Raw genomic sequence first — 27,372 nt, forward strand, 5'->3', positions numbered from 1 at the left:
CTGGGTCAGGAGGGCACTGGGCCTGGGGGGGGGCACTGGGCCTGGGTCAGGAGGGCACTGGGCCTGGGAGGGGGTTGGACCTGTCAGTAGGACCTCGATCCCTGCAGCGTGTGGAGGTATGTCCGGGCCGGGGAGGGGGGGGGGGGGGGGGTACCAGCCGCTCTCCTGTGGATTACGTCATCGCTTCTTGCTAGCCAAATGACGTCATCGCCAACCCTGAGGCACTGACGCTGCTGCGTGCGTCACGGCGTTCTGTGCATTACGTTGGCGCTGCGGGGGAGTTGCGGCTCTCGCGCTCTTGCTGGGTTTCTCTGTCTGCTGATCGACCGCCGCCCGGCCCCGAACCCCGAGCCCCCCGACCCGGCCCGGCCCAGCCCGACCCGCCTCACCGCGCGCTGCGCAGCCGTTGTTCTCAGGGTTTGAATCGCGCCGGGGGCAGTGCGCGCTCCCGAGCCGTGGCCGCCATGAGTGTGGACGCGTACGGGCCCAGCTCACAGACCCTCACCTTCCTGGACACGGAGGAGGCCGAGCTACTGGGGGCCGACACACAGGGCTCCGAGTTCGAGTTCACTGACTTCACCTTACCGTCACAGACTCAGACACAAGGCCAAAGTCAAGGCCCCATCGACGGACAGGTAAGGAGAAGCAGGGGTTAGCCCACACGCCAAACCGAGGTTGTGCGGCCTAGTTGAGGCCCCAGGCTCAGCGGCCTAACGTCCCCCATCATCGCGCTCGGAATTGGCCGGGTTCGGTCTTCCGATCCGTGGTGTCGAAGTGCGGCCCGTCACAGCCTCGGCCTCCGGGACCGGAAAGACCCACAAGGGAGCCAAGAAGCGGTTCCAAAGCCGCATCTTACAGCGGCACAGGCCGGAGGCGGGAGAAAGGCGACTGGATACTGGGTATGGGAGTAAATGGGGGAAAGTGGGAAGAGCTTTTACAAACCAGTCCAGTTTGTCCCCCTCCCCTCCCTTTCCATTCCCTTCCCCCCCCCCCTCCCTTTCCATTCCCTTCCCCCCCCCCTCCCTTTCCATTCCCCTCCCCCTCCCCCCCCCCCCTCCCTTTCCATTCCCTCCCCCCCCCCCTCCCTTTCCAATCCCCCCCCCCCCCTCCCTTTCCATTCCCCCCCCCCCCTCCCTTTCCAATCCCCCCCCCCCCCCTCCCTTTCCATTCCCCCCCCCCCCCTCCCTTTCCATTCCCCCCCCCCCCCTCCCTTCCAATCCCCCCCCCCCCCTCCCTTCCATTCCCCCCCCCCCCTCCCTTCCATTCCCCCCCCCCCCCTCCCTTTCCATCCCCCCCCCCCCCCCTCCCTTCCATCCCCCCCCCCCTCCCTTCCATTCCCCCCCCCCCCCACCCAACCCTCCCCCCCCCCCACCCTTCCAACCCCCCCCCCCCACCCCATCCATCCCCCCCCCCCACCCAAACCCAACCCCCCCCCCCCCACCCTTCCATTCCCCCCCCCCCCCTCCCATCCATCCCCCCCCCCACCCTTCCAAACCCCCCCCCCCCCCCCTCCCTCCCTTCCCCCCCCCCTCCCAATCCCTTCCCCCCCCCTCCCTATCCAACCCCCCCCCTCCCTTTCCCATCCCCCCCCCCAACCCTTCCCCCCCCCTCCCAATCCCAACCCCCCCCCACCCATTCCCTCCCCCCCCCCCCCTTCCAAACCCCAACCCCCCCCCCTCCCTTCCAACCCTTCCCCCCCCCCCCCCCACCCATTCCAATCCCTTCCCCCCCCCCCTCCCTTCCAACCCAACCCCCCCCCACCAACCCAACCCACCCCCCCCCTCCAAACCCAACCCCCCCCCACCCTTCCAACCCAACCCCCCCCCCCAACCATTCCCTTCCCCCCCCCCTCCCTTTCCATCCCACCCCCCCCACCCCATCCAACCCAACCCCCCCCCCCTTCCAACCCTCCCCCCCCCACCCTTCCAACCCAACCCCCCCCCACCCTTCCATTCCCAACCCCCCCCCCCCACCCTTCCAACCCCCCCCCCCCACCCAACCCCCCCCCCCCCCTTCCAACCCAACCCCCCCCCCCTTCCAACCCAACCCCCCCCCCCTCCCTTCCATCCCTTCCCCCCCTCCTCCCTTCCATTCCCTTCCCCCCCCCCCCCCTTCCAAACCCTTCCCCCCCCCCACCCCCTTCCAACCCCCCCCCCACCCCCCTTCCAACCCCCCCCCCCCCCACCAAACCCACCCACCCCCCCACCCCCAAACCCTTCCCCCCCCCCCCACCCAACCCTTCCCCCCCACCCCCACCCATCCTTCCCCCCCCCCCTTCCAACCCAACCCCCACCCCCCCCACCCAACCCCCCCCCCCCCCCCCCCCACCCAACCCCCCCCCCCAAACCCCCCCCACCTTCCCCCCCCCACCTTCCCCCCCCCACCCAAACCCCCCCCCCTCCCTTCCACCCCCCACCCTACCCCCCCCCCCTTCCCCCCCCACCCAAACCCCCCCCCCACCCTTCCCCCCACCCAACCCCCCCCCCCCCCCACCCAATCCCCCCCCCCCACCCATTCCCCCCCCCCCACCCTTCCAACCCTCCCCCCACCCAACCCTACCATTCCCTCCCCCCCCCACCCATCCCAACCCAACCCCCCCCTCCCTTCCAACCCACCCCCCCCCTCCCCAACCAAACCCAACCCCCCCCCCCACCAATCCATCCCAACCCCCCCACCCTCCAACCCTCCCCCCCACCCCCCCCAACAAACCCACCCCACCCCCTCCCTTCCATCCCTTCCCCCCCCCCCTCCCTTTCCATTCCCTTCCCCCCCCTCCCTTCCATTCCCTACCCCCCCCCCACCCCCTTCCATCCCTTCCCCCCCTCCCCCCTTCCATTCCCTTCCCCCCCCCTCCCTTCCAACCTCCCCCCCCCTCCCTTCCATTCCCTTCCCCCCACCCTCCCTTCCATTCCCTTCCCCCCCCCCACCCTCCATCCCTTCCCCCCCCACCCCAACCCCCCCCCACCCTCCCCCCCACCCAACCCCCCCCCCCCCCTCCCAACCCCCCCCTCCTCCCCCCCCCACCCTTCCCCCCCCTCCCTCCCCCCCCCCCACCTCCCCCCCCCACCCTTCCCCCCCCCCACCCTACCCCCCCCCTCCCCTTCCCCCCCCCACCTACCCCCCCCCACCCAAACCCCCCCCCCCATCCCCCCCCCCACCCCTAACCCCCCCCCACCCCCCCCCCCACCCATCCCCCCCCCCCCCATTCCATACCCTTCCCCCCCCCCCACCCATTCCATTCCCTTCCCCCCCCACCCTTTCCATTCCCATCCCCCCCCCCACCCTACCCATTCCCATCCCCCCCCCACCCTTTCCAACCAACCCCCCCCTCCCTTCCATACCAACCCCCCCCCCCCACCATTCCATTCCCTCCCCCCCCACCCATCCCAATCCTTCCCCCCCCCCTCCAACCCCCCCCCCCCTCCATTCCATTCCCTTCCCCCCCCCCCTCCCTTTCCAATCCCTCCCCCCCCCCCCCCCCCATCCCCCCCCCCCCACCCAAACCCTACCCAACCCCCCCCTCCCTTCCAACCCAACCCCCCCCCACCCTTCCAACCCCCCCCCCCCCCCTCAACCCCCCCCCCCCCACCCCTAACCAACCCAACCCCCCCCCCACCCACCAACCCTCCCCCCCCCCACCCAAACCAACCCCCCCCCCCCCCCCACCAACCCTCCAACCCAACCCCCCCCTCCCAAACCAACCCAACCCCCCCCCCCACCCAACCAACCAACCCCCCCCCCCCCACCCAACCAAACCCCCCCCCCCCCCAACCAACCCAACCCCCCCCCCTCCCTTCCATTCCCTTCCCCCCCCCCCTCCCTTTCCATCCCCCCCCCCAACCAACCCCCCCCCCTCCCTTCCATCCAACCCCCCCCCACCATCCATTCCATTCCCCCCCCCCCCACCCAACCAACCCCCCCCCCCCTCCACCCCCCCCCCCCACCCAACCCCCCCCCACCCCCCCCCCCCCCCCAACCCCCCCCCCCCCAACCCCCCCCCCCCACCCCAATCCCCCCCCTCCCCCCCCCCCCCCCCCCCCCCCCCCCCTCCCCCCCCCCCCCCTCCACCAACCCCCCCCTCCCATTCCCATCCAACCCCCCCCCCCCTTTCCAATCCCTCCCCCCCCCCACCCCATCCCATCCCTTCCCCCCCCCACCCTTCCATTCCCATCCCCCCCCCCTCCCTTCCATCCCTTCCCCCCCCCCACCCTTTCCAACCCTCCCCCCCCCTCCCTTTCCAACCCCCCCCCCCCACCCATTCCCCCCCCCCTCCCTTCATCCTTTCCCCCCCACCCTTCCCCCCCCCCACCCTTCCCCCCCCTCCCTAACCATTCCCTTCCCCCCCCCCCCCTCCCTTCCCATCCCCCCCCCTCCCATCCCCCCCCTCCCTTCCCCCCCCCCTCCTTTCCCCCCCCCTCCCTTCCCCCCCCCCAACCCTCCCCCCCCAACCCTCCCCCCCCCTCCCATTCCCCCCCCCCACCCAAACCCCCCCCCCCACCCTTCCCCCCCCCCCCTCCCAAACCCCCCCCCCCCACCCTTCCACCCCCCCCTCCCTAACCACCCCCCCCACCCAAACCACCCCCCCCCACCCAACCACCCCCCCCACCCAAACCACCCCCCCACCCATACCCCCCCCCCACCAAACCCCCCCCCCACCCAAACCCCCCCCCACCCAAACCCCCCCCACCCAACCCCCCCCCTCCCAACCCCCCCCTCCCTATCCCCCCCCACCCAATCCCCCCCCCTCCCTAACCCCCCCCACCCAATCCCCCCCCCTCCCTATCCCCCCCCTCCCATACCCCCCCCCTCCCATACCCCCCCCCCTCCCTTCCATCCCCCCCCCCTCCCATCCATCCCTCCCCCCCCCCTCCCTTCCATTCCCTTCCCCCCCCCACCCTTCCATTCCCTTCCCCCCCCCCTCCCTTTCCCCCCCCTCCCTTCCCCCCCCTCCCTTTCCCCCCCCCACCCTTCCCCCCCCACCCTATCCCCCCCCCTCCCTTACCCCCCCCCTCCCTTACCCCCCCACCCATCCCCCCCCCCTCCCTTCCCATCCCTTCCCCCCCCCCCCTCCCTTCCATTCCCTTCCCCCCCCCCTCCCTTTCCATTCCCTTCCCCCCCCTCCCATCCCCCCCCCTCCCTTACCCCCCCCCTCCCTTTCCCCCCCCCTCCTTCCCCCCCCCTCCATACCCCCCCTCCCAATCCCCCCCCCACCCTTTCCCCCCCCTCCCTTTCCCCCCCCTCCCTTTCCCCCCCCTCCCTTTCCCCCCCCCCTCCCTTTCCCCCCCCCTCCCTTCCCCCCCCCCTCCCTTTCCCCCCCCTCCCTTCCCCCCCCCACCCTTTCCCCCCCCCTCCCTTCCCCCCCCCTCCCTTTCCCCCCCCTCCCTTCCCATTCCTTCCCCCCCCCTCCCTTTCCATTCCCTTCCCCCCCCTCCCTTTCCATTCCCTTCCCCCCCCTCCCTTTCCATTCCCTTCCCCCCCCCTCCCTTTCCATTCCCTTCCCCCCCCCCTCCCTTCATTCCCTTCCCCCCCCTCCCTTTCCATTCCCTTCCCCCCCCCCTCCCTTTCCAATCCCTTCCCCCCCCCTCCCTTTCCATTCCCTTCCCCCCCCCTCCCTTTCCATCCCTTCCCCCCCCTCCCTTTCCATTCCCTTCCCCCCCCCTCCCTTTCCATTCCCTTCCCCCCCCCTCCCTTTCCATTCCCTTCCCCCCCCCTCCCTTCCCATTCCCTTCCCCCCCCTCCCTTTCCATTCCCTTCCCCCCCCCTCCCTTTCCATTCCCTTCCCCCCCCTCCCTTTCCATTCCCTTCCCCCCCCCCCTCCCTTTCCATTCCCTTCCCCCCCCCCCTCCCTTTCCATTCCCTTCCCCCCCCCCCTCCCTTTCCATTCCCTTCCCCCCCCCCTCCCTTTCCATTCCCTTCCCCCCCCCCCCCTTTCCATTCCCTTCCCCCCCCCCTCCCTTTCCATTCCCTTCCCCCCCCCCTCCCTTTCCATTCCCCTCCCCCCCCTCCCTTTCCATTCCCCCCCCCTCCCTTTCCATTCCCCCCCCCCCTTCCATTCCCTTTCCATTCCCCCCCCCCTTTCCATTCCCCCCCCCTTTCCATTCCCCCCCCTTTCCATTCCCCCCCCCCTTTCCATTCCCCCCCCCCTTTCCATTCCCCCCCCCTTTCCATTCCCCCCCCCCTTTCCATTCCCCCCCCTCCCTTTCCATTCCCCCCCTTCCCTTTCCATTCCCCCCCCTCCCTTTCCATTCCCCCCCCTCCCTTTCCATTCCCCCCCCTCCCTTTCCATTCCCCCCCCTCCCTTTCCATTCCCCCCCTCCCTTTCCATTCCCCCCCCTCCCTTTCCATTCCCCCCCTCCCTTTCCATTCCCCCCCCTCCCTTTCCATTCCCTTCCTCCCCCCCTCCCTTTCCATTCCCTTCCCCCCCCCCTCCCTTTCCATTCCCTTCCTCCCCCCCTCCCATTCCATTCCCTCCCCCCCCCCCGTTTCCCTTTCCATTCCCCCCCCCTTTCCATTCCCCCCCCCCCTTTCCATTCCCCCCCCCCTTTCCATTCCCCCCCCCCTTTCCATTCCCCCCCCCTTTCCATTCCCCCCCCCTTTCCATTCCCCCCCCCCCTTTCCATTCCCCCCCCCCTTTCCATTCCCCCCCCCCCTTTCCATTCCCCCCCCCCTTTCCATTCCCCCCCCCCCTTTCCATTCCCCCCCCCCCTTTCCATTCCCCCCCCCCCTTTCCATTCCCCCCCCCCCTTTCCATTCCCCCCCCCCCCTTTCCATTCCCCCCCCCCTTTCCATTCCCCCCCCCCTTTCCATTCCCCCCCCCCTTTCCATTCCCCCCCCCCTTTCCATTCCCCCCCCCCCTTTCCATTCCCCCCCCCCTTTCCATTCCCCCCCCCCTTTCCATTCCCCCCCCCCTTTCCATTCCCCCCCCCCCTTTCCATTCCCCCCCCCTTTCCATTCCCCCCCCCCCTTTCCATTCCCCCCCCCCCTTTCCATTCCCCCCCCCCCCCTTTCCATTCCCCCCCCTCCCTTTCCATTCCCTTCACCCCCCCTCCCTTTCCATTCCCTTCACCCCCCCTCCCTTTCCATTCCCTTCCCCCCCCCCTACCTTTCCATTCCTTCCCCCCCCCCTCCCTTTCCATTCCCTTCCCCCCCCCCCCCGTTTCCCCAGGCCCGGATTTACTGGTGCAAGGAAATTTACACAATTCCAGTTCGTTTAAAAGTGACAGTTGGTTGCAGCAGGAGTAAAAGCAATTAAAATTCCATGTAAAGATTCTGAATGACCTACCTCAGATTTTACTGCGTCACTACTCAACTGTGGTTTGAGGGAGTAGGAATTGTGTAGTCCAGGTACAGCAACAAGTGGGACCAGTGTGCAGGTATGAAGAGAAATTGGATATTTCACTTCACTGTTAGGTTTGTAGTCTTTGTGGTTGAGTCATGTAATTACAGTCTGGATCAAGTCCTTGTGGCCATTATTACAGAGCCTGTGAAGGTTTTCTTTGAGTTTAAGATGTGTCCATATACTGAGCTCCTCCAAATAGTAAGGATGAAGGGAGAGTGCGTGGAATCTTAGCGCAAAGTGTAGGTTGCGGTGGTAAGTTCTTTTGTAGCGGTATATTTTTCAAGACTGGTGTAAATACACCAATTGTGTAATAAACTGGGTGGAGTTACGTTGGAAAATAAAGAAGGTTTAATAAATGTTTAATATCCCAGCGGTTAGGATATTTGCATCGTTTTGATACACTGATGCACTTTGATGCTTTCCATACCCATGACATTCGGGTGCTGAATGACCAGTCCAGAACTGAGGCATGGACTGAATATGCTGTTTATTACACTGGAATACTACCATACCTTCATTTAAATACTTAATTTTACTGAGACGGTAACATGTTGAAGGAACCACAACTCTCCCACGTTCTTCTGTCATCCTGCAGCATGGTAATATTCTGAAAAAGGATAATGGCTGGGATGACTCTCATCTGTCTGACAAAAATCGTATTATTCAACAGAAATGTACCATGTAAGAAACTTTAATTTAGATCCTAATTTTGCAGCACTTCACAATTGTTGAGGCATCCAGAGAATTCCTTGAAATTGCACAAGGTGTAAAAGTGTGTAGTTTGGCTCAAGTTTGTGCATGTGGAGATGTTTTGTGTTTGTGCACCTGCCAGTGAGCTAATGTAAAGGCAGCTTGCGCTCATTGTGATTTAGGCTGATTAGGCTATATTCTTTTGGCACAGCTTACCTGTTTATGTACCCCTCTGTAGCTCTCCAATACAGCAGAAACTGTTGGATGAATAGTTTGGTTTGTGATAAGAATTAAAATGACTGTCTAGCTTCAGCACACTTATTCCTGAATCCTTGTGACTGCTGAGTCTGTCTTGAGCCCTTCCTCTGCTAATGAAACAGTGTGTACCCACTGATCCCAGATGTCGAGAGGTTCATCTCTATGAAGCTAGATGTCAGTGTGTGACATGGGTGAAATATAACTGAGATGCAGAGGGATCTGGATGTCCTAGTGCATGAATCACAAAAGGTTAGTATGCAGGCACAGCATGTAATTAGGAAAGCTAATCGAATGTTATTGTTTATCGCAAGGGGAATGGAACACAAAAGTAGGGAGGTTATGCTTCAGCTATACAGGGCATTGTGAGACCACATCTGGAGTACAATGTACAGTACTGGTCTCCTCATTTAAGGAAGGATGTAAATGCGTTCGAGGCAGTACAGAGCAGGTATACTAGACTAATACCTGGAATGGGCGGGCTGTCTTACGAGGAAAGATTGGACAGACTAGGATTGTATCCGCTGGAATTTAAAAGAGTAAGAGGTGACTTGATTGAAAGATATAAGATCCTGAGGGGTTTTGACAGGGTGAATGTGGAAAGGATGTTTCCCTTTGTGGGAGAATCTAGAACTAGGGGTCACTGTTTAAAAATAAGGGGTTGCCCATTTAAGACCGATGAAAATTTTTTTCTAAGAGTCATGAGTCTTTGGAATTCTCTTCCTCAAAAGGCGGTGGAAGAAGAGTCTTTGAATATTTTTAAGGCAGAGGTAGATAGATTCTTGATGAGCAAGGGGGTGGAAGGTTATCGGGGGTAGGTGGAAATGTGGAGTAATCAGTTCAGCCATGAACTTATTGACTGGTGGAGCAGACTTGAAGGGCCGAGTGGCCTACTACTCCTCCTAATTTGTATGTTCGTATGTAACTTTTGTTTTGGGTCTTTGGTGAATGATTGATTGTAGCATGTTTGATATATAACATTTGTTATTTCTCAATCATCCTCTTATTTAACTATTGCTGTGTGCCAAGGATGTGAACTGTGCTATCATTTGGCATCTTCATTGGTTCCTACTAGCTCATAAACTGTTTAAACGCCCAATGTACAACAGAGTGCATATATTCAAAATAATGAACATCAAATCTTGTGATTTTTCAAACAATTGTAAACTGTTCAAGCTACACTCGTGCAATTCAGCCTCTGAATTGCATGATCAGTTTACTGCCTTAGACTTTCCACTTGGTACTCATTTCTCTAGTTTGCATCCTTTACCTTTCTTTGCAGTATTTTCTTTGCCCCTTCCACTCCTCATATCCCATCCACAACAAAGACAGTGTGCAGGAGACCTGTTCCAGGCCCCTACTAGTGCTGCTGTATCACCAAACAACATCACACAAAAGTTGTTCAAGATATCTGTACTTGCCCCCTGTCAAAGGTCGATGTGCCTGTGACTATAGTTTCTTTCTCATTCTGTTCTCCCTGCCCCACCCTTGTTCATGTGCACATATCTGGTTTCTTTTCCTTCCCCAGTGTGTGACCTATGATCAGTGTCTCTTCACCAGAAGTCGGCAGAGATTTGGCACTTACTTCAGTGCACCGTATGATGAAGCCACAGTGCTTGTTAACATTCCACTGGCGTTGCAACCGCTGAATAAGGTCATATTCAAATTATCCATAGGCGGTTAGAATGAAATGGTCCACATCAAGAACAGCAACTGAAACAAAAAGATCTTTCCTTCAGATCCCAAAGATTAGATGGTAAAATATATTTGGGACACATGCTTGGCAGGATATGCTTAATGCTGTTGCATCTAAGAGTTAGATTTAAACATGGGATCTTTAACTTGCATCCAGTTAGACAGATACCAAAAACAAAATACTGCAAATGTTGGGAATCTGAAATAAAAACAGTACACTGGAAAAACCCAGCAGATCAGGCAGCATTTGTGGAGGAAGAAACAGTTAAGGTTTCAGGTCGATGACCCTGCATTAGAAATTCCATTTAGCATTTCTCCTGAAGGTTGGCTGCTACAACAGTGTACCGCTCACTTAGTGTAGCCATAGCCTTCTGACTCAAAGGTGATATAAACAATGTCTTGTAGCTGATTGAGCTCAGGGTAAATTTTGTTGTTGCCTGATTTACTTCAAGGAAAACGTTTCAGTAACCAGGATTGAGGAACTTTAGTTTTGCAGAGAGATTGGTGAAGCTGAATTGTTCTCCTTGCACCAGAGAGACTTAAGGGGAGATTTGATAGAGGTGCTCAAAATCGAGGGGTTTTGATTAAATAAGGAGAAACTGTTTCCTGTGGGAGTGGGTCAGTAACAGGTTTGAGAAATTGGCAAAGAATCATTGGAGAGTTGAGAATCTTTTTTATGCAGCAAGTTATCCGAATGTGTTGTCTGAAAAGGATGAAAGCGGATTCAGTAGCAACTTCCAAAGTTGAATTGGATATACTTGGAAAAAGTGAGATTTGCAGGGCTGTCAGGGAAGAGCAGGAGAGTGGAACTAATTTGCTAGCTCTTTCATAGCTGCCACAGGCACGATGGGCTGAATGGCCTTTTATGCTCCGTAATTCTGTTTCCTGTATTTTTCAGTTTAGTCTTTTAATTCCTTTAAGAACTTGGAGAAAATGTAAGGCAGTTGCAGCCTTTTCCAAGAGCTGATGCTCCACTTGACCGGATATTTTAAAGTATCTTGTAGACTTTGGGGGAAAAAATTAATGTAATTTGCCTTATTTCATCAATTTTTCATATAAACAGGACACAGTGAGGCACAGGACTTTTCATTACTCATGAACAACTTTAATATCTGCAAGAAAGTTTTCTGAGCTATCCATTCTACTGCTCATTGTTCACTGGATGCAGTATTTTAACATTCTTCTGAAAATAGTTATTGAACCCTGTAGTACAAAATGGGTGGAGTCAGGTGTGGAATATAAGCACTTGCAGTCCATTTAAATCAAAGTTTCATCTAAATAGAATCCCTGCCCGTTGCCTATTGCCACAGTGTGATAATTTCAGATATGCTCCATATCCTCCTGTTAAGTAGACTGTTGGCATATATATTCACTACCCTGTCTGATTTATGTTGGTCAGAAGACGATCTTTCTTTATTTGATGTGCTGCTTCCCTTTGTTCTCCATCCCTGCTTTTGTATCTAGTTACTACCCCCCCCCCCCCCCCCCCACCCCCTCCTACCTCACCCCCCGGCCCCATGTTGCATCACTGGTGGTGGTTTATTTGGCAACATTGCAGCTTGGATCATGATTTTCAGACCCATGATCTCCCCAGCATTGGAAGGTATAATTATCTAAACCATACCTATCAATTGCCTCTGCGCCACGGTCATTCCTCCGTGTATGAAGGGTCTCCATCGTGCATTCCAATCACTGTTTTGTGTGGGCAGGTATGACGAGGTGAGTTTGGAGCATTATAATTTGAAAGCTTTTGCCTGTGGCCATCAGATTGACAGTCTCCCTGGCTGCTTTCTCTGAACTTATTCCAGCTGCCATTTCCCACATTAATTTTGTGGATTACTTTCTGATGTAGCCTTACAGGTATGACAGTGTTGCTTGTTGGTTAGTTGGGAGTACTGGGAATTAGTTTTGTAATGTATATTGACAGTCTCAGCATCAGCTGCTCCTGGTACAATATTAAAATAGATATATTAATGGGTAAAGAATCAAAAGCAATCACAAAGCAGGATGCATGTTAAGGCTCACATATAAAAATATATAACCTACTAGTTAATCTTCCATGGTATTGTATGTGAGGAGTCAAAGCTAGTGTGTAGTCTTCTGGGGAAGTGGGGTTAAAAGCCAGAGGCTAATCTGATCATGTGGAATTAAGTTCCACTTTTAAAGTTAGCTGTTCTCTCCTTTTGTATTATTATAAATTCCATCTAACATTTAAGTGAGAATTGCCTATGTAAACTTCTTATGTAATTGCACTGTCTGCCAATAGGTGCTGCAGGTAGCACCAGCACTAGCCAGAGGGTATAATTACAGTATTGCGTTTACATAGCAGTTTTCATTATAAATATTGACATAGAAATTTGTAATGGGAAGTTCTGAACTGACTCAAGATCTTTATTAATGAACAGATTAAACGTGTTGATGCCTTCCTGTTTTGCATCGTGAATACTGGGATCCAACATTAAATGTGCTCAGATTGGAATTGGCCTGGAGAGGTAGTTGACAGTCTCCTGCATGTTAAATTGTTTTGTGAATGGGAGGGCCAAGTTACTTAACTGGTATTGACTTGATGCAATGATTGATTTGGCAGGAGCCCAAATGATCAGTATTAGTGATCCGTGTGATACTTACTTTGAGCAGCACTGCTCAAGAGTCTTAAACAGCTTCTCAGCCTCACGGGCTGCTTTACTATGAGCTCTTTGTTTCAAATGGGCACTCTGCATGCAAGCTACTCTGTGCTTACTGACAAGTTGAATAGCTATGCTGTGTCATTGGTGTGACATTTTTTTCTTGTACACATTTATTGTACAGTGCACCTTTGGGCAGTGGAATAGCATTCTGACAGTTGGCATTTTATTGGGAAGGGGGGAATGATTCTTTTAGAAAAATTGGGGTGGAAGGATCATTCTTTCTTTTCTTTTTCTTTTTCTCAGCAGAGGTCAGTATTAGGTGAATTTTTTTACCATGTTAAAGGTGCCACATTATTGAAATAGCATGTCTACCACTGAAGAGAGCAACTCTCTGTACTGTAAGTTGTATCTCATATATAATCTTGATATATAAACATCCCATTATTCCTCTCAAAGGGGTTTCGACTCCAAGGCAAGAGTGTCGCGAACTGAACCAGGCTGATGAACTGTTTGCTTTGAACGCTGTTGATCTGTGAATGTAAAACAATGAGGTTAATCTGTCTCAAATATGTCCGTGTATTTTTAATAAGTTCATCTTCAAGTGGATGTACGCTGATGGGTTGAAAGTGTCTTTAATACATAGATCCTTACTTTATACAATCCACACCTAAAAACTTATAATTTTTACACCAAAAACCTTAAATTATCTAGTATTTGACAAGGAATGTAAGTAGCACTTGCACTGTTTCTTTCGAGTTCTGAAGCACGATTGACTTGGTTATCTGTAGAAATATGAAAGAATTGTTCTTGTTGAATGCAGTGATGGGGTTTTTCTTTTGTCATCTGGACTGGTGGTCATTGAATTGCTGAGTTTATAGAACTCTACAGCACAGAGGGAGGGCCACCCCCACCATACTTGTTTTGACTCTCTGAAATTCTAACCACTTAGTCCCATTCCCTGAATCTTTTATCCTTCAAAATGTTTCTTTTTTTATATATTTATGCACTTCCCCTTTCCAAAGCAGTTGGGGCTTCTGTTTCCATCACTGTTTTTGGTCAGGCATTGCATATGAATATACGAGCTAGGAGTAGGAGTAGGCCATTCTGCCGCCTCTAGCCTGCTTCACCATTCAATAAGATCATGACTGATCTTGTTTGTGTCTTGAATTCCACACACTCATCTACCCCTGATAACCTTAGATTCTTGTTAGGCAAGGGAATCAATCTACCTCCGCCTTAAAAATATTCATTGACCCCGCCTCCACCACCTTCTGAGGCAGAGAGTTCCAAAGTCGCACAACCCTCAGAGAAAATTTCTCCTCGTCTCTGTCCTAGAAAGGCAACCCCTTATTTTAAAACAGTGCCCCCAAATTCTGGACTCACCCACAAGAGGAAACATCTTTTCCACAATCACCCTGTCAAGACAGTTCACGATCTTATATACTTCAATCAAGTCTCCCCTCATTCTTCTAAACTCCACTGAAAACAAGCCCAGTCGGTCCAACCTTTCCTCATAAGACAACCTGTTCATTCCAGGTATCAATCTTGCATTGGCAGGCTGTGGCTAGTGGGGTACTGCAAGCATCAATGCTTGCGCCCCAGCTGTTACAATATATATCAATGATTTGGATGTGGGGACCAAATGTAGTATTTCCAAGTTCACAGCTGGCACAAAAGTAGGTGGGAATGTGTGTTGTGAGGAAGATGCAAAGCGGCTTCAAGGGGATTTGGAGAGATTTAGTGAGTGGGCAAGAACGTGGCAGATGGAATATAATGTGGAAAAATGTGAGGTTATCCGCTTTGGTAGGAGGAATAGATGTGCAGAGTATTTCTTAAATGGTAAGAGATTAGAAAGTGTAGATGTACAGAGGGACCTGGGTGTCCTTGTCAATAAGTCACTGAAAGCTGACATGCAGGTGCAGCAAGCATTTAGGAAGGCTAATTGTATGTTGGCCTTTATCGCAAGAGGATTTGAGTACAGGAGTCACAAAGTTTAGCTTCAATTGTATAGAACCTTGGTTACACCGCACCTGGAGTACTGTGTGGAGTGCAACGAAAAATTCACCAGACTTGTTCCCAGGATGGCGGGACTGTCCTATGAAGAGAGATTGGGGAAACTGGGCCTGTATTCTCTAGAGTTTCGAAGAATGAGAGGTGATCTCATTGAAACCGACCAAATACTTAAAGGGATAGACAGGGTAGATGCAGGTAAGATGTTTCCCCTGGTTGGGAAGTCTAGAACCAGGGGACACAATTTCAAAGTAAGGGGGAAGCCACTTGGGGCAGAGATGAGGAGAAATTTCTTCACTCAGAGGGTTGTGCATCTTTAGAATTCTGGACCCTAGGGGGCTGTGGAGGCTCAGTCATTGAGTATGTTTAATGCAGAGATTGACAGATTTCTAAATACAAATGACATAAAGGGATATGAGGGTAGTGTGGGGAAAAAGGCATTGAAGTGGATGATCAGCCATGATATTGAATGGCAGAGCAGGCTCGGTGGACTGAATGGCCTCCTCCTATGTTCCTAAACCTCCTGAACCGCTTCCAACGCATTTACATCCTTCCTTAAATAAGGAACCCAAAACTGCACACCGTATTTCAGATAAAAACAAGAGATGCTGGAAATACTCAGCAGGTCTGGCAGTATCTGTGGAGAGAGAAACAGAGTTAACGTTTCAGGTCAGTGACTGAAACCAAAAGGTCATTGACCTGAAACATTAACTCTGCTTCTCTCTCCACAGATGCTGCCAGACCTGCTGAGTATTTCCAGCATTTCTTGTTTTATTTCAGTTTTCCAGCATCTGCAATATTTTGCTTTTATTACGCAGTATTTGAGATGTGGTCTCGCCAATGCCCTGTATAACTGAAGCATAACAACCTTACTTTTATTTTCAATTCCTCCCATAATAAAGGATAGCATTCCATTAGTCTTTATTGCTTGCTGTTCCTGCATGCTAACTTTTTGTGGCTCATGAATTGGAACATCTAGATCCCTCTGCACATCGGAATTCTGCAGTCGTTCTCCATTTAAGTAAAATTCTGCTTTTTTATTCTTCCTGCCAAAGTGAATAACTTCACTTTTTCCCACATTATACTCCATCGGCCAGATTTTTGACCACTCACTCAACCTATCTCTTTGGGTCTGCAACCTCTCTATGTCCTCTTCGCAACCTACTTTCCTACCTATCTTTGTGTCATCTGCAAATTTAGCTACCATGCTATTGCTCCCCTCATCCACGTCATTGATATAAATTATAAAAAGTTGAGGCCCCAGCACAGACCCCAGCAGGATTTCACACGTCAGAGTGGCGCAGTAGTTAGCACCGCAGCCTCACAGCTCCAGTGACCCGGGTTCAGTTCCGGGTACAGCCTGTGCGGAGTTTGCAAGTTCTCCCTGTGATCGCGTGGGTTTCCGCCGGGTGCTCCGGTTTCCTCCCACAGCCAAAGACTTGCAGGTTGATAGATAAATTGGCCTTTGTAAATTGCCACTAGTATAGGTAGGTGGTAGGAGAATGATGGGAATGTGGTAGGGAATATGGGATTAATGTAGGATTAGTATAAATGGGTGGTTGTTGGTCGGCACAGACTCAGTGGGCTGAAGGGCCTGTTTCAGTGCTGTATCTCTCTATGACATCCTGCCAATCAGAAAAGGACCCATTTATGCATACTCTATTTTCTGCCAGCCAGTCAATCTTCTATCCATGCTAATATGTTACCCCCTACACCATGAGCTCCTACTTTGCGCTTTAACCTTTTATGTGGGACCTTGTCAAAAGCCTTCTGGAAATCCAAGTACAGTATGTCATTGGGCTCCCTTTTATCCACAGCACATGTTACTCCTTCAAAGAACTTTGAACAATGACATTTAGACAGCGTCATTAACATGTAAGAAGTTCTACCATGCTTCACAAAGACCAAGTAGGAAAATATCCTGACAGCCCTTCACATTAAGAAATTCTCTCATATCCCATTTTAGGTGCTAATTTATTTTATTTATTTAGAGATACAGCACTGAAACAGGCCCTTCGGCCCACCGAGTCTGTGCCGACCAACAACCACCCATTTATACTAACCCTACAGTAATCCCATATTCCCTACCACCTACCTATACTAGGGGCAATTTACAATGGCCAATTTACCTATCAACCTGCAAGTCTTTGGCTGTGGGAGGAAACCGGAGCACCCGGAAAACCCACACAGTCACAGGGAGAACTTGCAAACTCCGCACAGGCAGTACCCAGAATTGAACCCGGGTCCCTGGAGCTGTGAGGCTGCAGTGCTAACCACTGCGCCATTGTGCCGCCCCCATGCTCCTTCTCCAGAGGAGATGTGTTCCAGTCTTGTAGGAAGCCTGTACTAGATTTCACTTCTAAAGAAAGTAGCTGGTGGAGGAAGGCCTTTTCAGATGAAGCAGGAAGGCCAATAGCAGTTTTCAGCTTTAAACTAGCCGGTTACTATGTGTTTGGTCAGAGGGCATGTGTCACCGTACAGACTGTACTTTATCTCCATGCTCTATATCCTGACTACATCTACATCACACAGGCCTCATTTTAATGTGCACTGGCAAAATGTCGATGTCTGTTTCCTTATATTAGAAATATTATCACCATAACACATTTCGGAAAGTGTAATCCCATCATGTGTGTGCGCTCTGGGGTACTTGAGGAGAGCAGATGGTAGAAAGCTGATTCAAATCCTTTCTACAGATAGTCACATACACAGGTGTGAGCACTGTGGGTACCTCAGGCTTCCTGTGCTTGCACCTCAGAATAAAGCCACTTTATATTCTCTCAAAGTTAGGAAAGAACTGTTAAATGTATGTTATTAATTGAACTGTGGCTTTTACTTTTCAGAAAATCTTGTGATGAGATTAGAGTAATTTTTTACAAATGCCACGAAATGCACTTTTTACAGATGAATCGTGCAGGCTACTGTTTTTCTCTGCCTTAGCTGAGGTTCAGTGACGTCAAAGTACCAGTGGGTCTGAAAGAATTGAAACTGTAGCGATTGAATCAGCCTGTAGCATCTATTCTGTTATCTAAATTCCATTTTATGCTACAGAATTTATTTACAATATTGGAGAATGTTTCTTTTGAATTTATAAATGTGCCTCTGGTACATTTATGCTGAAAGTTATCACCTGACTGCATAGTGGCTACATTATTTAGCTGACCTTGTGTTGCAGGTTGATTTTTTTATGACCCCTTGGAACTGTACACATCTGTTATCGGAAAAGGAAGAATGCAGGGTTACGGGGAGAAGGTGGGGAAATGGCACTAAGTGAATTGCTCATTCGGCGAGCTGGTGCAAACCCGATGGGCCGAATGGCTGCCTCCTGTGCTGTAACGATTGTGATCTCATCTTACGTAGTTATTCCAGAAATATGTTACAGGCTGTTACACAGTTGACATTCTGAAGACCAAAGTACAGTCCTCATAACTCAGATTGCGTTACAGCTTATGACATTTGGCTGTGTGCATGTTTCTCGATCTATAATAAGGCTTGTGGAACTCAAATAACACTCTGACTTGGCGACTCATGTCTTCTCATGCTTTTGAGTACAAGTTCTTATGTGACATGGAGCAAAGTGCAGCAGATACTAACAAAGTCCTCCCATTATGCAGTGCTCATGGTGAGAAGGCTAGTGACACTTTGAGGCATATCACAGATATTTGCTTTTCTGTGTACACAGTGCCAAGTAATGAAACCATCTGTTGCAGTTAGCTACTGGCAAGGAGACATTGATCTTTTACGGTATTGTAACTCTCATTATGACTATTACAACAGTTTGCATTTATATTGGCATTTATACCTTAATGTAGAGAGAGTACAAAGCCCTTGGATGCCAGGGAAGAAGAGAATAACTAAACTAAAGGAATGAATGCTGAGTTATGATGAGTGTGGGAGTGATTTGCAGTTCGATTGAAAGTTTGGAGTTCTAGGGTGTTTTCCGAGGTGGATTGTTGTACCACTCTGATCACTACAGCATGTGTCTTATACATATATGCTATATAACATTAGTGAATACTTCAATTCAGTTTCATATTAAAAAGGATTTAGCTGTCTTTTACAAGCATCATCCACAGCCTTATGACATGAAAGAATTTCAGCTGGCTCTTGGATAATTATTGACATAGTGTAGAATATCCAGTAAAATGGAGACAAAATCCCCCCTGCTTGAGATGAACTTTGGTTAATGGAGCGACCTTACATTTTGATTGTACCTGTATAACAGTATTGTGAGGCACTGGAAAAACAGTGTAATTCTGTTTAAATTGCAGTGCAGTAAGAAATTCCGAGTAAATGTAAACCAGGCTTGTGCATTAGTTAGGACTGACTGACCACAACCATTCAGTGATTTCATAAGTGGAATATGAAGTGTGAAAGAAATACAAACTGGCAGCAGCATCAGAGCTACGCTGTCTGGAGGATTCCGTGCAGTGGCTGAAATAAATGATGTATGTGCACCACTTGTAAGCTGTAAAGCACACATACATTAATAAAATTATCTTAAATTTTTGACTTCAGTGGTGGATGTCCTACCACCAGGTGACTAATTTGATGACAAAAGTGTATTAGATTCCTGTGTGGTAAAAGCAAATGTGCCATTGTCATATTTTGATTAAGGTGCTGTGTTACTAGTGCATCTGTAATATGATTCTTGAAGGTTATCAGGGTTTTGTATTTGAAGGGAAAGTAACCCCATATCCCTTGAGTGAGGCAAGCAAGCGTGTAGTAATCCTCAGGGACACAGGGGTGACTAGATCCCCTTTACTGGGAAAAGGCCTGACCTTTCTCCCAGAGAGTGCGATGAAAACCAGAATGGTGGTGAATGGTATTGGACGGCAGTGTATGCCTGTACCTGTACACCGGGTGCACCTGGAATGTGACCTAGTTTCAGGACTGGTAACCATAGGGATTGTCCCTAGTTTGCCTGTGGATGGGGTTGACCTGTTCATAGGTAATGATCAGGCAGGGGTGCAGGTGGTAGCCTCTCGACATAGTCGTACTCATGTAAATATATCTTAATCCAATGTCCCAGACACCGCCATCACCATTCCTCGGTATGTCCTGTCCCACTGGCAGGACAGACTCACCAGATATGGTGGCACAGTGGTATACAGTCGCAAGGGTTGCCCTGGGAGTCCTGAACATTCGTTCTGCACCCCATGAAGTCTCATGGCATCAGGTCAAACATGGACAAGGAAACCTCCTGCTGATTACCACCAACTGCCCTCCCTCAGCTGATGAATCAGTACTTCCCCGTGTTGAATACCAACTGGAAGCAGCACTGAGGGTGGCAAAGGTACATGATGGACAGTGAAGTACCCTTCCCAGAGGACATCAAGAGTGGCTCGGAGCACCGCTCCTGTCCAAGCAGGCAGAATCCTGAAGGACATATCTGCCAGACTGGGTCTGTGGCAGGTGGTGAGGAAATCAACAGAGAAAAACCTACTAGACCTGTTCCTCACCAATCTAACTGTTGCAGGTGCATCTGTCCATGACAGTATTGGTAGGAGTGAACAGCGCACAATCCTTGTGAAAACGAAGTCTCGTCTTCACATTGAGGATACCATTCATCATGTGTGGCGCTACCACCGTGCTGCATGGGATAGATTCAGAACAAATCTAGCAACTCAAAACTGGGCATCCATGAGGCACTGTGGATCATCAGCAGCAACAGAATTGTATTCAACCACAATCTGTAACCTCATGACCAAGCATATCCCTCTCTCTACCATTACCATCAAGCCAAGGGATCAACCCTGGTTCAATAAAAAGGGCCAGAGAGCATGCCAGGAACAGCACCAGACATACCTAAACATGAGGTGTCAACCTGGTGAAGCTTCAACACTGAACTACATGCATGCCAAACAGCAGAAGCAGCATGCAGTAGTCAGAGCTAAGTCATCCTACAATCAACAGATCAGATCAAAGCTCTGCAATTCTACCACATCCAAGCGTGAATGGTGGTGGACAATTAAACAGCTAACTGGAGGAGCAGGCACCATAAATATCCCCATCCTCAATGATGGAGGAGCTCAGCACGTCAGTGCAAAAGAAAAGGCTGAAGCATTTGTGATGATTTTCAACCAAAGATGCCTCCTGAGGTCCTCAGCATCACGGATGTCAGTCTTCAGCCAATTTGATTCACTCCACGTGATGTCAAGAAATGGTTGAAGGCGCTAGATACTGCAAAAGCTGTGGGTCCTGACAACATCCTAGCTGCAGGACTAGCTGTGCCTCCAGTACAGCTACAACGCTGGCATCTACCCATGACTGTGGAAAATTGCCCAGGTATGCCCTTTCCACAAAAAGGACAAATCCAATCCAGCCAACTACTGCCTCTCTGTCTTGATCATCAGCAAAGTGATGGAAAGTGTCATTGACAGTGCTATCAAGCACCACTTAAACAGCAACAACCCACTCACTGCTCAGTTACCATTCTGCCAGGGCCACGGCTCCTAACCTCATTACAGCCTTGGTCCAAACATGGACAAAATAACTGAACTTGAGGTGAGAGTGATTGCCCTTGACATCAAGGCAGCATTTGACCAAGTGTGATATCAAGAAGCCCGAGCCAAATTGAAGTCCATAGGAATCAGACAAAACTCTCCACTGGTTGGAGTTATACCTAGCATAAAGGAAGATTGTTGGGGTTGTTGGAGGCCAATCATCTCCGCCCCAGGACAGTGTTGCAGGAGTTCCTCAGGTTCGTATCCTAGGCCGAACCATCTTCAGCTGCTTCATCAATAACCTCCTTCAATCATAAGGTCAGAAGCAGGGATGTTAGCACGGACGATGCTCAGTACCATCCGCAACTCATACTGAAGCAGTCCATGTCAATGTGCAGCAAGACCTGGACAAATTCAGGCTTGGGTTCATAAGTGGCAAGTAACATTCATGCCACACAAGTGCCAGGCAATAACCATCTCCAGCAAGAGAGAATTTAATCACCTTCCTTGACATTCAGTGGCATTACCATCGCTGAATCCCCCACTATCAGCTCCCTGGGGGTTACCATTGACCAGAAACTGTACTGGAGCAGCCACCTAAGGACTGTGGCTGCAAGAGCAGGTCAGAGGCTGGGAATCCTGCAGCGAGTAACTCACCTTCTGACTTCCCAAAACTGTCCACCATCTACAAGGCACAAGTCAGGAGTGTGATGGAATACTCTCCACTTGTCTGGATGAGTGAGGCTGCAGCAACACTCAGGAAGCTGAACACCATCCAGTACAAAGCTGCCTGCTTGATCGACACCCCATCCACCACCGATGCACATTGGCAGCAGTGTGTACTGTATACAAGCTGCATTGCAGCAACTCTCCAAGGCTCCTTTGATGGCACCTTCAAAACCCGTGACCTCTTCCGACTAGAAAGGCAAGGATAGCAGATACCTGGGAACAATCACCTGCAAGTTCCCCACCAAGACCTACACCATCCTGACTTGGAACTATATTGCTGTTCCTTTGCTGTCACTGGGTCAAAATCCTGGAACTCCCTCCCTAACAGCACTGTGGGTTTACCTGCACCAGATGGACTGCAGTGTTTCAAGAAGGCAGCTTTCCACCACTTTCTCTAGGGCAACAAAATGCTGGCTTTGCCAGCGGTGCCCACATTCCATGAAACACATAAAGCCTAAACCTTCAGTGAACTTTACGTGGACTGGTGTTGCCTCCTTGAAGTGTGCTAGGAATGTCAAGCAATGTATCATATACAAACATAGAAAAATTTACAGCACAGAAGGAGGCCATTCGACCCATTGTGCCTGTGTCGGCTGAAAAAAAGCTATCGAGCCTAATTCGGCTTGCCAGTTCCTGGTCTGTATCCCTGAGGGCTACAGCACTTCAAGTGCACATGCAAATTTTTTTTAAATGTGAAGGTTTCTGCCTGTACTACCCTTTCAGGCTGAAAGTTCCAGACCCCCGCCACCCTCCGAATGAAAACTTTACTTCAACACCCCATATCCATGATTATTGACCTCTCTGCTAAGAGGCATACGTTCTTCCTATCCACTTTGTATAGGCCCTTCGTTCGCTGTGATCAAATCATGTGATAGGGAAGTAATGCTGGCACTTATTTTGTTGGCTGATGGGGAATGTCTTGATGTTTGTCATTTAAAATAAACACTTGAAATAAAAACAAAACTGTCTTTCACCTGCAGTTTGCTCCTGTTTCACAGGTAATAGGGACAGCCCTGCATCTTCACTAAATTCACACTTGATAACCCATTGACTAGCAGGAACAGGTGTAATCCACATTGATCTTTTGTTGCTGATGTGTTAACCTGAAGATAGATTAAGACGCCCCACATTGACTGCAAAAAGGTGCAGAATTCTCAAGCCACCGATCATTGATTGAATCGTTAATTACAAGTTGAATATCTTGTACATTAGCAACTGGTTGTTGCCACAACACTGCATGAATAGCAGAGCTGGCTAAAGAGGGAAGTCTCTTAACTACTCACTGGTCTTTCAGGGACTTGCTGCACTGTGGAGCCAGCAGAGAGAAATCGGCGCAATTATTCTCATCACAGACTGAGGAACATTTTTAATTATGTCTGATTAATTTGCAGAGCTGAGTCTCGATTCATTTACAGTTATATAGATATTGCATCGATCCCTGTCATAAATTACTGAGTGTGGTTTATTACTTGAAAAGTGCAATTGTGGCCATGAGTCTCAGAGCATGGAACACATCACCTGCCTAAGATCTGTTGCAGGAGGCACCTCATTTCTCTACTCAGTATCTCATTCGGCTATCCATTTGATGGACTACTTAGACACCCCATCCAAGCTTTTCCCATCGTAGGAAAGTAGTAGTATTAGCTGCATTTGAGGAGAGTAAATGTAATGCTGTGAAAGTTTTCAGTCAGTGTTCAATTGTATCTCTAATTGGCACAGCAGCTATGCAGTCTGATAATGAGAGGCAGATCCATTTAAAGGTGTTTAGTGAAAAACAGATGGTTAAATGTATTTACACAGCATGTATTGTGATTTCAGGAATACCTCAAGGTTTTGAGCTTTTAGAATGTTTGATATTTTCATTCCTTTTAATCTTTTTGGGTTTGAATTAACTGAACTTTGAGATCTATGACCCTTGCTATTTTGAAATTTTCTGGGACCCAGTTGCACACACTCTTGTATATATAGTTGGAAAGGACCTATGTTCTGATGTGAAAAGTGCTTGTGCACAGCTGTAGCAAAATTTCTGATGAAATAGTAACGATCCTTCCAGTTGCTGACTTAGAAATTCCTAGACTGTGCTCTAATGGGTATTTAACATGCTCTCTGGGCTCTTGTCAGTCTTATTGAGGTGATGAAAAAGAGGCAGCCAGGATTAAACACTGACATGTTCTAGTTGGGGAGCACAATCCCTGGGTGCTATCATTTTCACTTGCACTCTGATACATTTCTACCAGTTGTTCATAGTGCACTATATTAGCAGTGACCACTGCTGTTCTTGAATGAGTGTACGTGTGTAGAGGCTGCCTGGGGTGCCACCTTTCCACTGGAAATGCTTCCCACCTTCTGCATTTCTCTAACATAACCAAGAAGGTGGAATAGTGAAAGCAGTCCCACATTCCACAACACAATGATGAGGTTCACTATTGTACCACAGATGTGTGCTTCTGTTATTTAAGGAAGGGACTACAGCATAAACCAGACTCTCTCATTGCACAGAAAATGGGAGCAAATCCCTTTCTCCTTTATTGCTATTGGATATGATAGAGTCATAGAGTTATACAGCACAGAAACAGGCCCTTCGGCCCATCGTGTGTGTGCCAGCTATCAAGAACCTAACTATTATAATCCCTTTTGGCACTTGGCCTGTAGCCTTGTATGCTGTGGCATTTCAAGTGCTCATCTAAATACTAAAATGTTGTGAGGGTTCCTGCCTCTACCACCTCTTCAGGTAGTGCATTCCAGATTCCAACCACCCTCTGGGTGAAAAAAGTTTTCCTCAAATCCCCTCTAAACCTCCTGCCCCTTAGCTTAAATCCATGCCCTCTGGGTATTAACCCCTCTGCTAAGGGAAAAAGTTTCTTCCTATCTAACCCATCAATGCCCCTCATAACTTTGTATACCTCAATCATGTCCCCCTCAGCCTTCTCTGTTCTAAGGGAAACAACCCTAGACATTTCAGTGTCTCTTCACAGCTGAAATGCTCCAGCCCAGGCAACATCCTGGTGAATCTCCTCTGCACCCTCTTCAGTGCAATCACATCCTTCCTATAGTGTGGTGCCCAGAACTGTACACAGTACTCCAGCTGTGGCCTAACTAGCGTTTTATACAGCTCCATCATAACCTCCCTGCTCTTATATTCTGTGCCTCGGCTGCTAAAGGAAAGTATCCCATATGCCTTCCTAACCACCTTATCTACCTGTGCTGCTGCCTTCAGTGATCTATGGACAAGTACACCAAGGTCCCTCTGACCCTCTGTACTTCCTAGGATCCTACCATCCATTGTATATTCCCTTGCTTTGTTAGTCCTCCCAAAATGCATCTGGATTATTGTGAACGGAAGCCTAATGGTCTATATGGTGGAAGGTAATTGCTTCATTCACCCTTCTCTGTGTATGGATGGTGATTCTTCATCTTCACGCAGGTGAATGGACCAGATGGAGTTCTCCAGAATGGAGCAGTTGACGATGCAGTTGCCAAAGCAAGCCAGTTATTACCGGAACTAAACTTTGAGGAGGATGAAGAGGATACGTACTACACCAAGGACCTTCCTTTGCATGCCTGCAGGTACCACAGTCTGATTTTCTGTTTAATCCTGCAAAAGTTAAGTTGGAAGAAATAGGAGGTGAGCTAAGTGTCACAGAATTAATCTGTTCAGTTTTTTTTCCTCTTTCATAACTCAGTAAAACATACATTACGTCAGTGAGCAGGTTGCACTGATCATCTTGGCTTTAAGAACATAAACTGTGGAAGGAGAAACAGCCTTTTTGTCTCCTGACTAATCCTTTGGAGACCCTGTCCAATTTATTAGAGACTGTGCCTAACCAGAATTAAAATCTCTGAATCCATCAAAACAATTGTTAAACTCTAGACTGTTAATCCAGTTTTAAGATTCATGTGGTTCTACTCCAACTAGTGAATTCTACAAATTACATTTTCATGATTCTAGCAGTACAGGAGTTAGTGTTACACAGCAAATCAAATCTAGCTAGAATCTATCCTTGGAATATCCAAACCAATTCCTAGATATTCGCCTTGCTCTCTTTAAGAAATTAGCATAAATTTCAGGAGTTAGTTCCCTGTAACTGTACCCTGGGGAGTAAGAATTTCTTTTGTAAATTGTAATCTTGTTTGAGACTTGTTCATTCTGTGCTTCTGATCGCAGCTTGTTAAACAGTCTGATCACCGACAGTATCCTTCCTGGGTCTTTTTAGACACCTGAATAGTGTCTGCTCCTGATCAAACCTAATGAGAATTGCATCAGTTATTTGTGCCCGTTTTTGTAGTTTAGAGCCTACGTAACGGCTTTTGGGTAGTTCATCTAGAAATTAAAATGAGAAATGAATGCCAAATATCTGACTTCTATTACAAAAGAATGTTAATTTCTGTTTTTAATTGGATTGGGGTGTTAATAGTCAAGCTTTCATGGTTTTTGAAGGATTTTCAGCAGAGCAAATCCCTGAACCAAAGTCACAAACCCATTCTTATCCTGTTCCTCTTGTGTTTGCTCCCTGGTTTTGGAGTAGGCAAAAGGTTACTGCCCTAATTTGTCATGTCGTTGCCCAACTCCATGCATCAATTTCCTGTTGCAGTGTTCGCAAACTAGCACCTTAGTACGCAGTGTACCTTCATCAGAAGTACATGAGGTCAAAGTAACCAGTGTGGGCTTCTAATAGAATATATCTCCATATGTGATGTGACATGACTGGATGCTCTGGCCTCACATGGCGAGTGAATATCCTGATAACAGGTTTACATTGAGTGGGTACATTCAGTGAATAGCCAGTAATTGCACTCTGAACCCCTTGCATCGTCTAATTTGGTTACACTAATGATAGCAACTTTGCACTCAGCTGTTGCAATCTTTTGATGCTAGGTGTAGATTTATTTCCCCTAGTTACATATGGATTATGGTATTGGACCTCATTTGTTATCCTGCACTTGAAGCCTCTGTTAACCCCAGGTTGATTTTTTTAATCTGAAGTTCGTCCTGTTACATCTAGTCCCTTGGTTGGAAAAAGCTGCTTGAGCGACAAATCTAATGGATGTTTTTCTGGCTGGCTGCTGCTGAATTTAAGAAATGAGCATCTGCTCCTGGTCCTCTCCATTTCCTTTTTATTAAAAAAGTATTGTTCCAAAATCTGATTTTTTCCATCAAAATGCAAGCCAATAAAATTCTGGACCTATTAGTGAAAGCACTCATTCTGTTCTGTTTGTAGCTACTGTGGAATTCATGATCCGGCCTGTGTTGTTTACTGCAACACCAGCAAGAAATGGTTCTGTAATGGTCGTGGAAACACCTCTGGCAGGTGAGTGAGGGGTCTCGTGATGAGCAAATAATAGCCTCTGAGAATTTTTTAGTGTTAGCTTGGCTCAGTTGGTCGCACCCTTGACTGAATCAGAAGATTGTAGGATCAGGCCCCATTCCTGTGCTTGAGCCTATAATTTAGGCTAGCACTCCAGTACAGAACTGGGGGAGTTCTGCATTGTTAGAGGTGAGATTTTAGACTGAAGCCCCACCTGCCTATTCAGATGGACATAAAAGATCCCATGCCGTTATTTGAAGAGGAATGGGGAATTC

The 27,372-nt window shown here is 50.0% G+C and overlaps 1 protein-coding gene across 4 annotated transcripts in view; it reads left to right on the forward strand.

The window, feature by feature from the left end:
• Window positions 1-252: 252 nt before the first annotated feature.
• Window positions 253-27,372, forward strand: part of upf1 (UPF1 RNA helicase and ATPase) — a 99,816-nt gene continuing 72,696 nt past the window's right edge. For all 4 annotated transcript variants that reach the window (XM_068015957.1, XM_068015958.1, XM_068015959.1 and 1 more), the window contains exons 1-3: window positions 253-635; window positions 25,216-25,358; window positions 27,011-27,100. In XM_068015957.1, coding sequence (XP_067872058.1) covers window positions 465-635; window positions 25,216-25,358; window positions 27,011-27,100 — 404 coding nt within the window. In that variant the 5' untranslated portion in view covers window positions 253-464. The remainder of the gene's footprint in view (window positions 636-25,215; window positions 25,359-27,010; window positions 27,101-27,372) is intronic.

The sequence above is a fragment of the Heterodontus francisci genome, chromosome 36 (genome assembly GCF_036365525.1).
Source record: "Heterodontus francisci isolate sHetFra1 chromosome 36, sHetFra1.hap1, whole genome shotgun sequence".
Taxonomy (NCBI): domain Eukaryota; kingdom Metazoa; phylum Chordata; class Chondrichthyes; order Heterodontiformes; family Heterodontidae; genus Heterodontus; species Heterodontus francisci.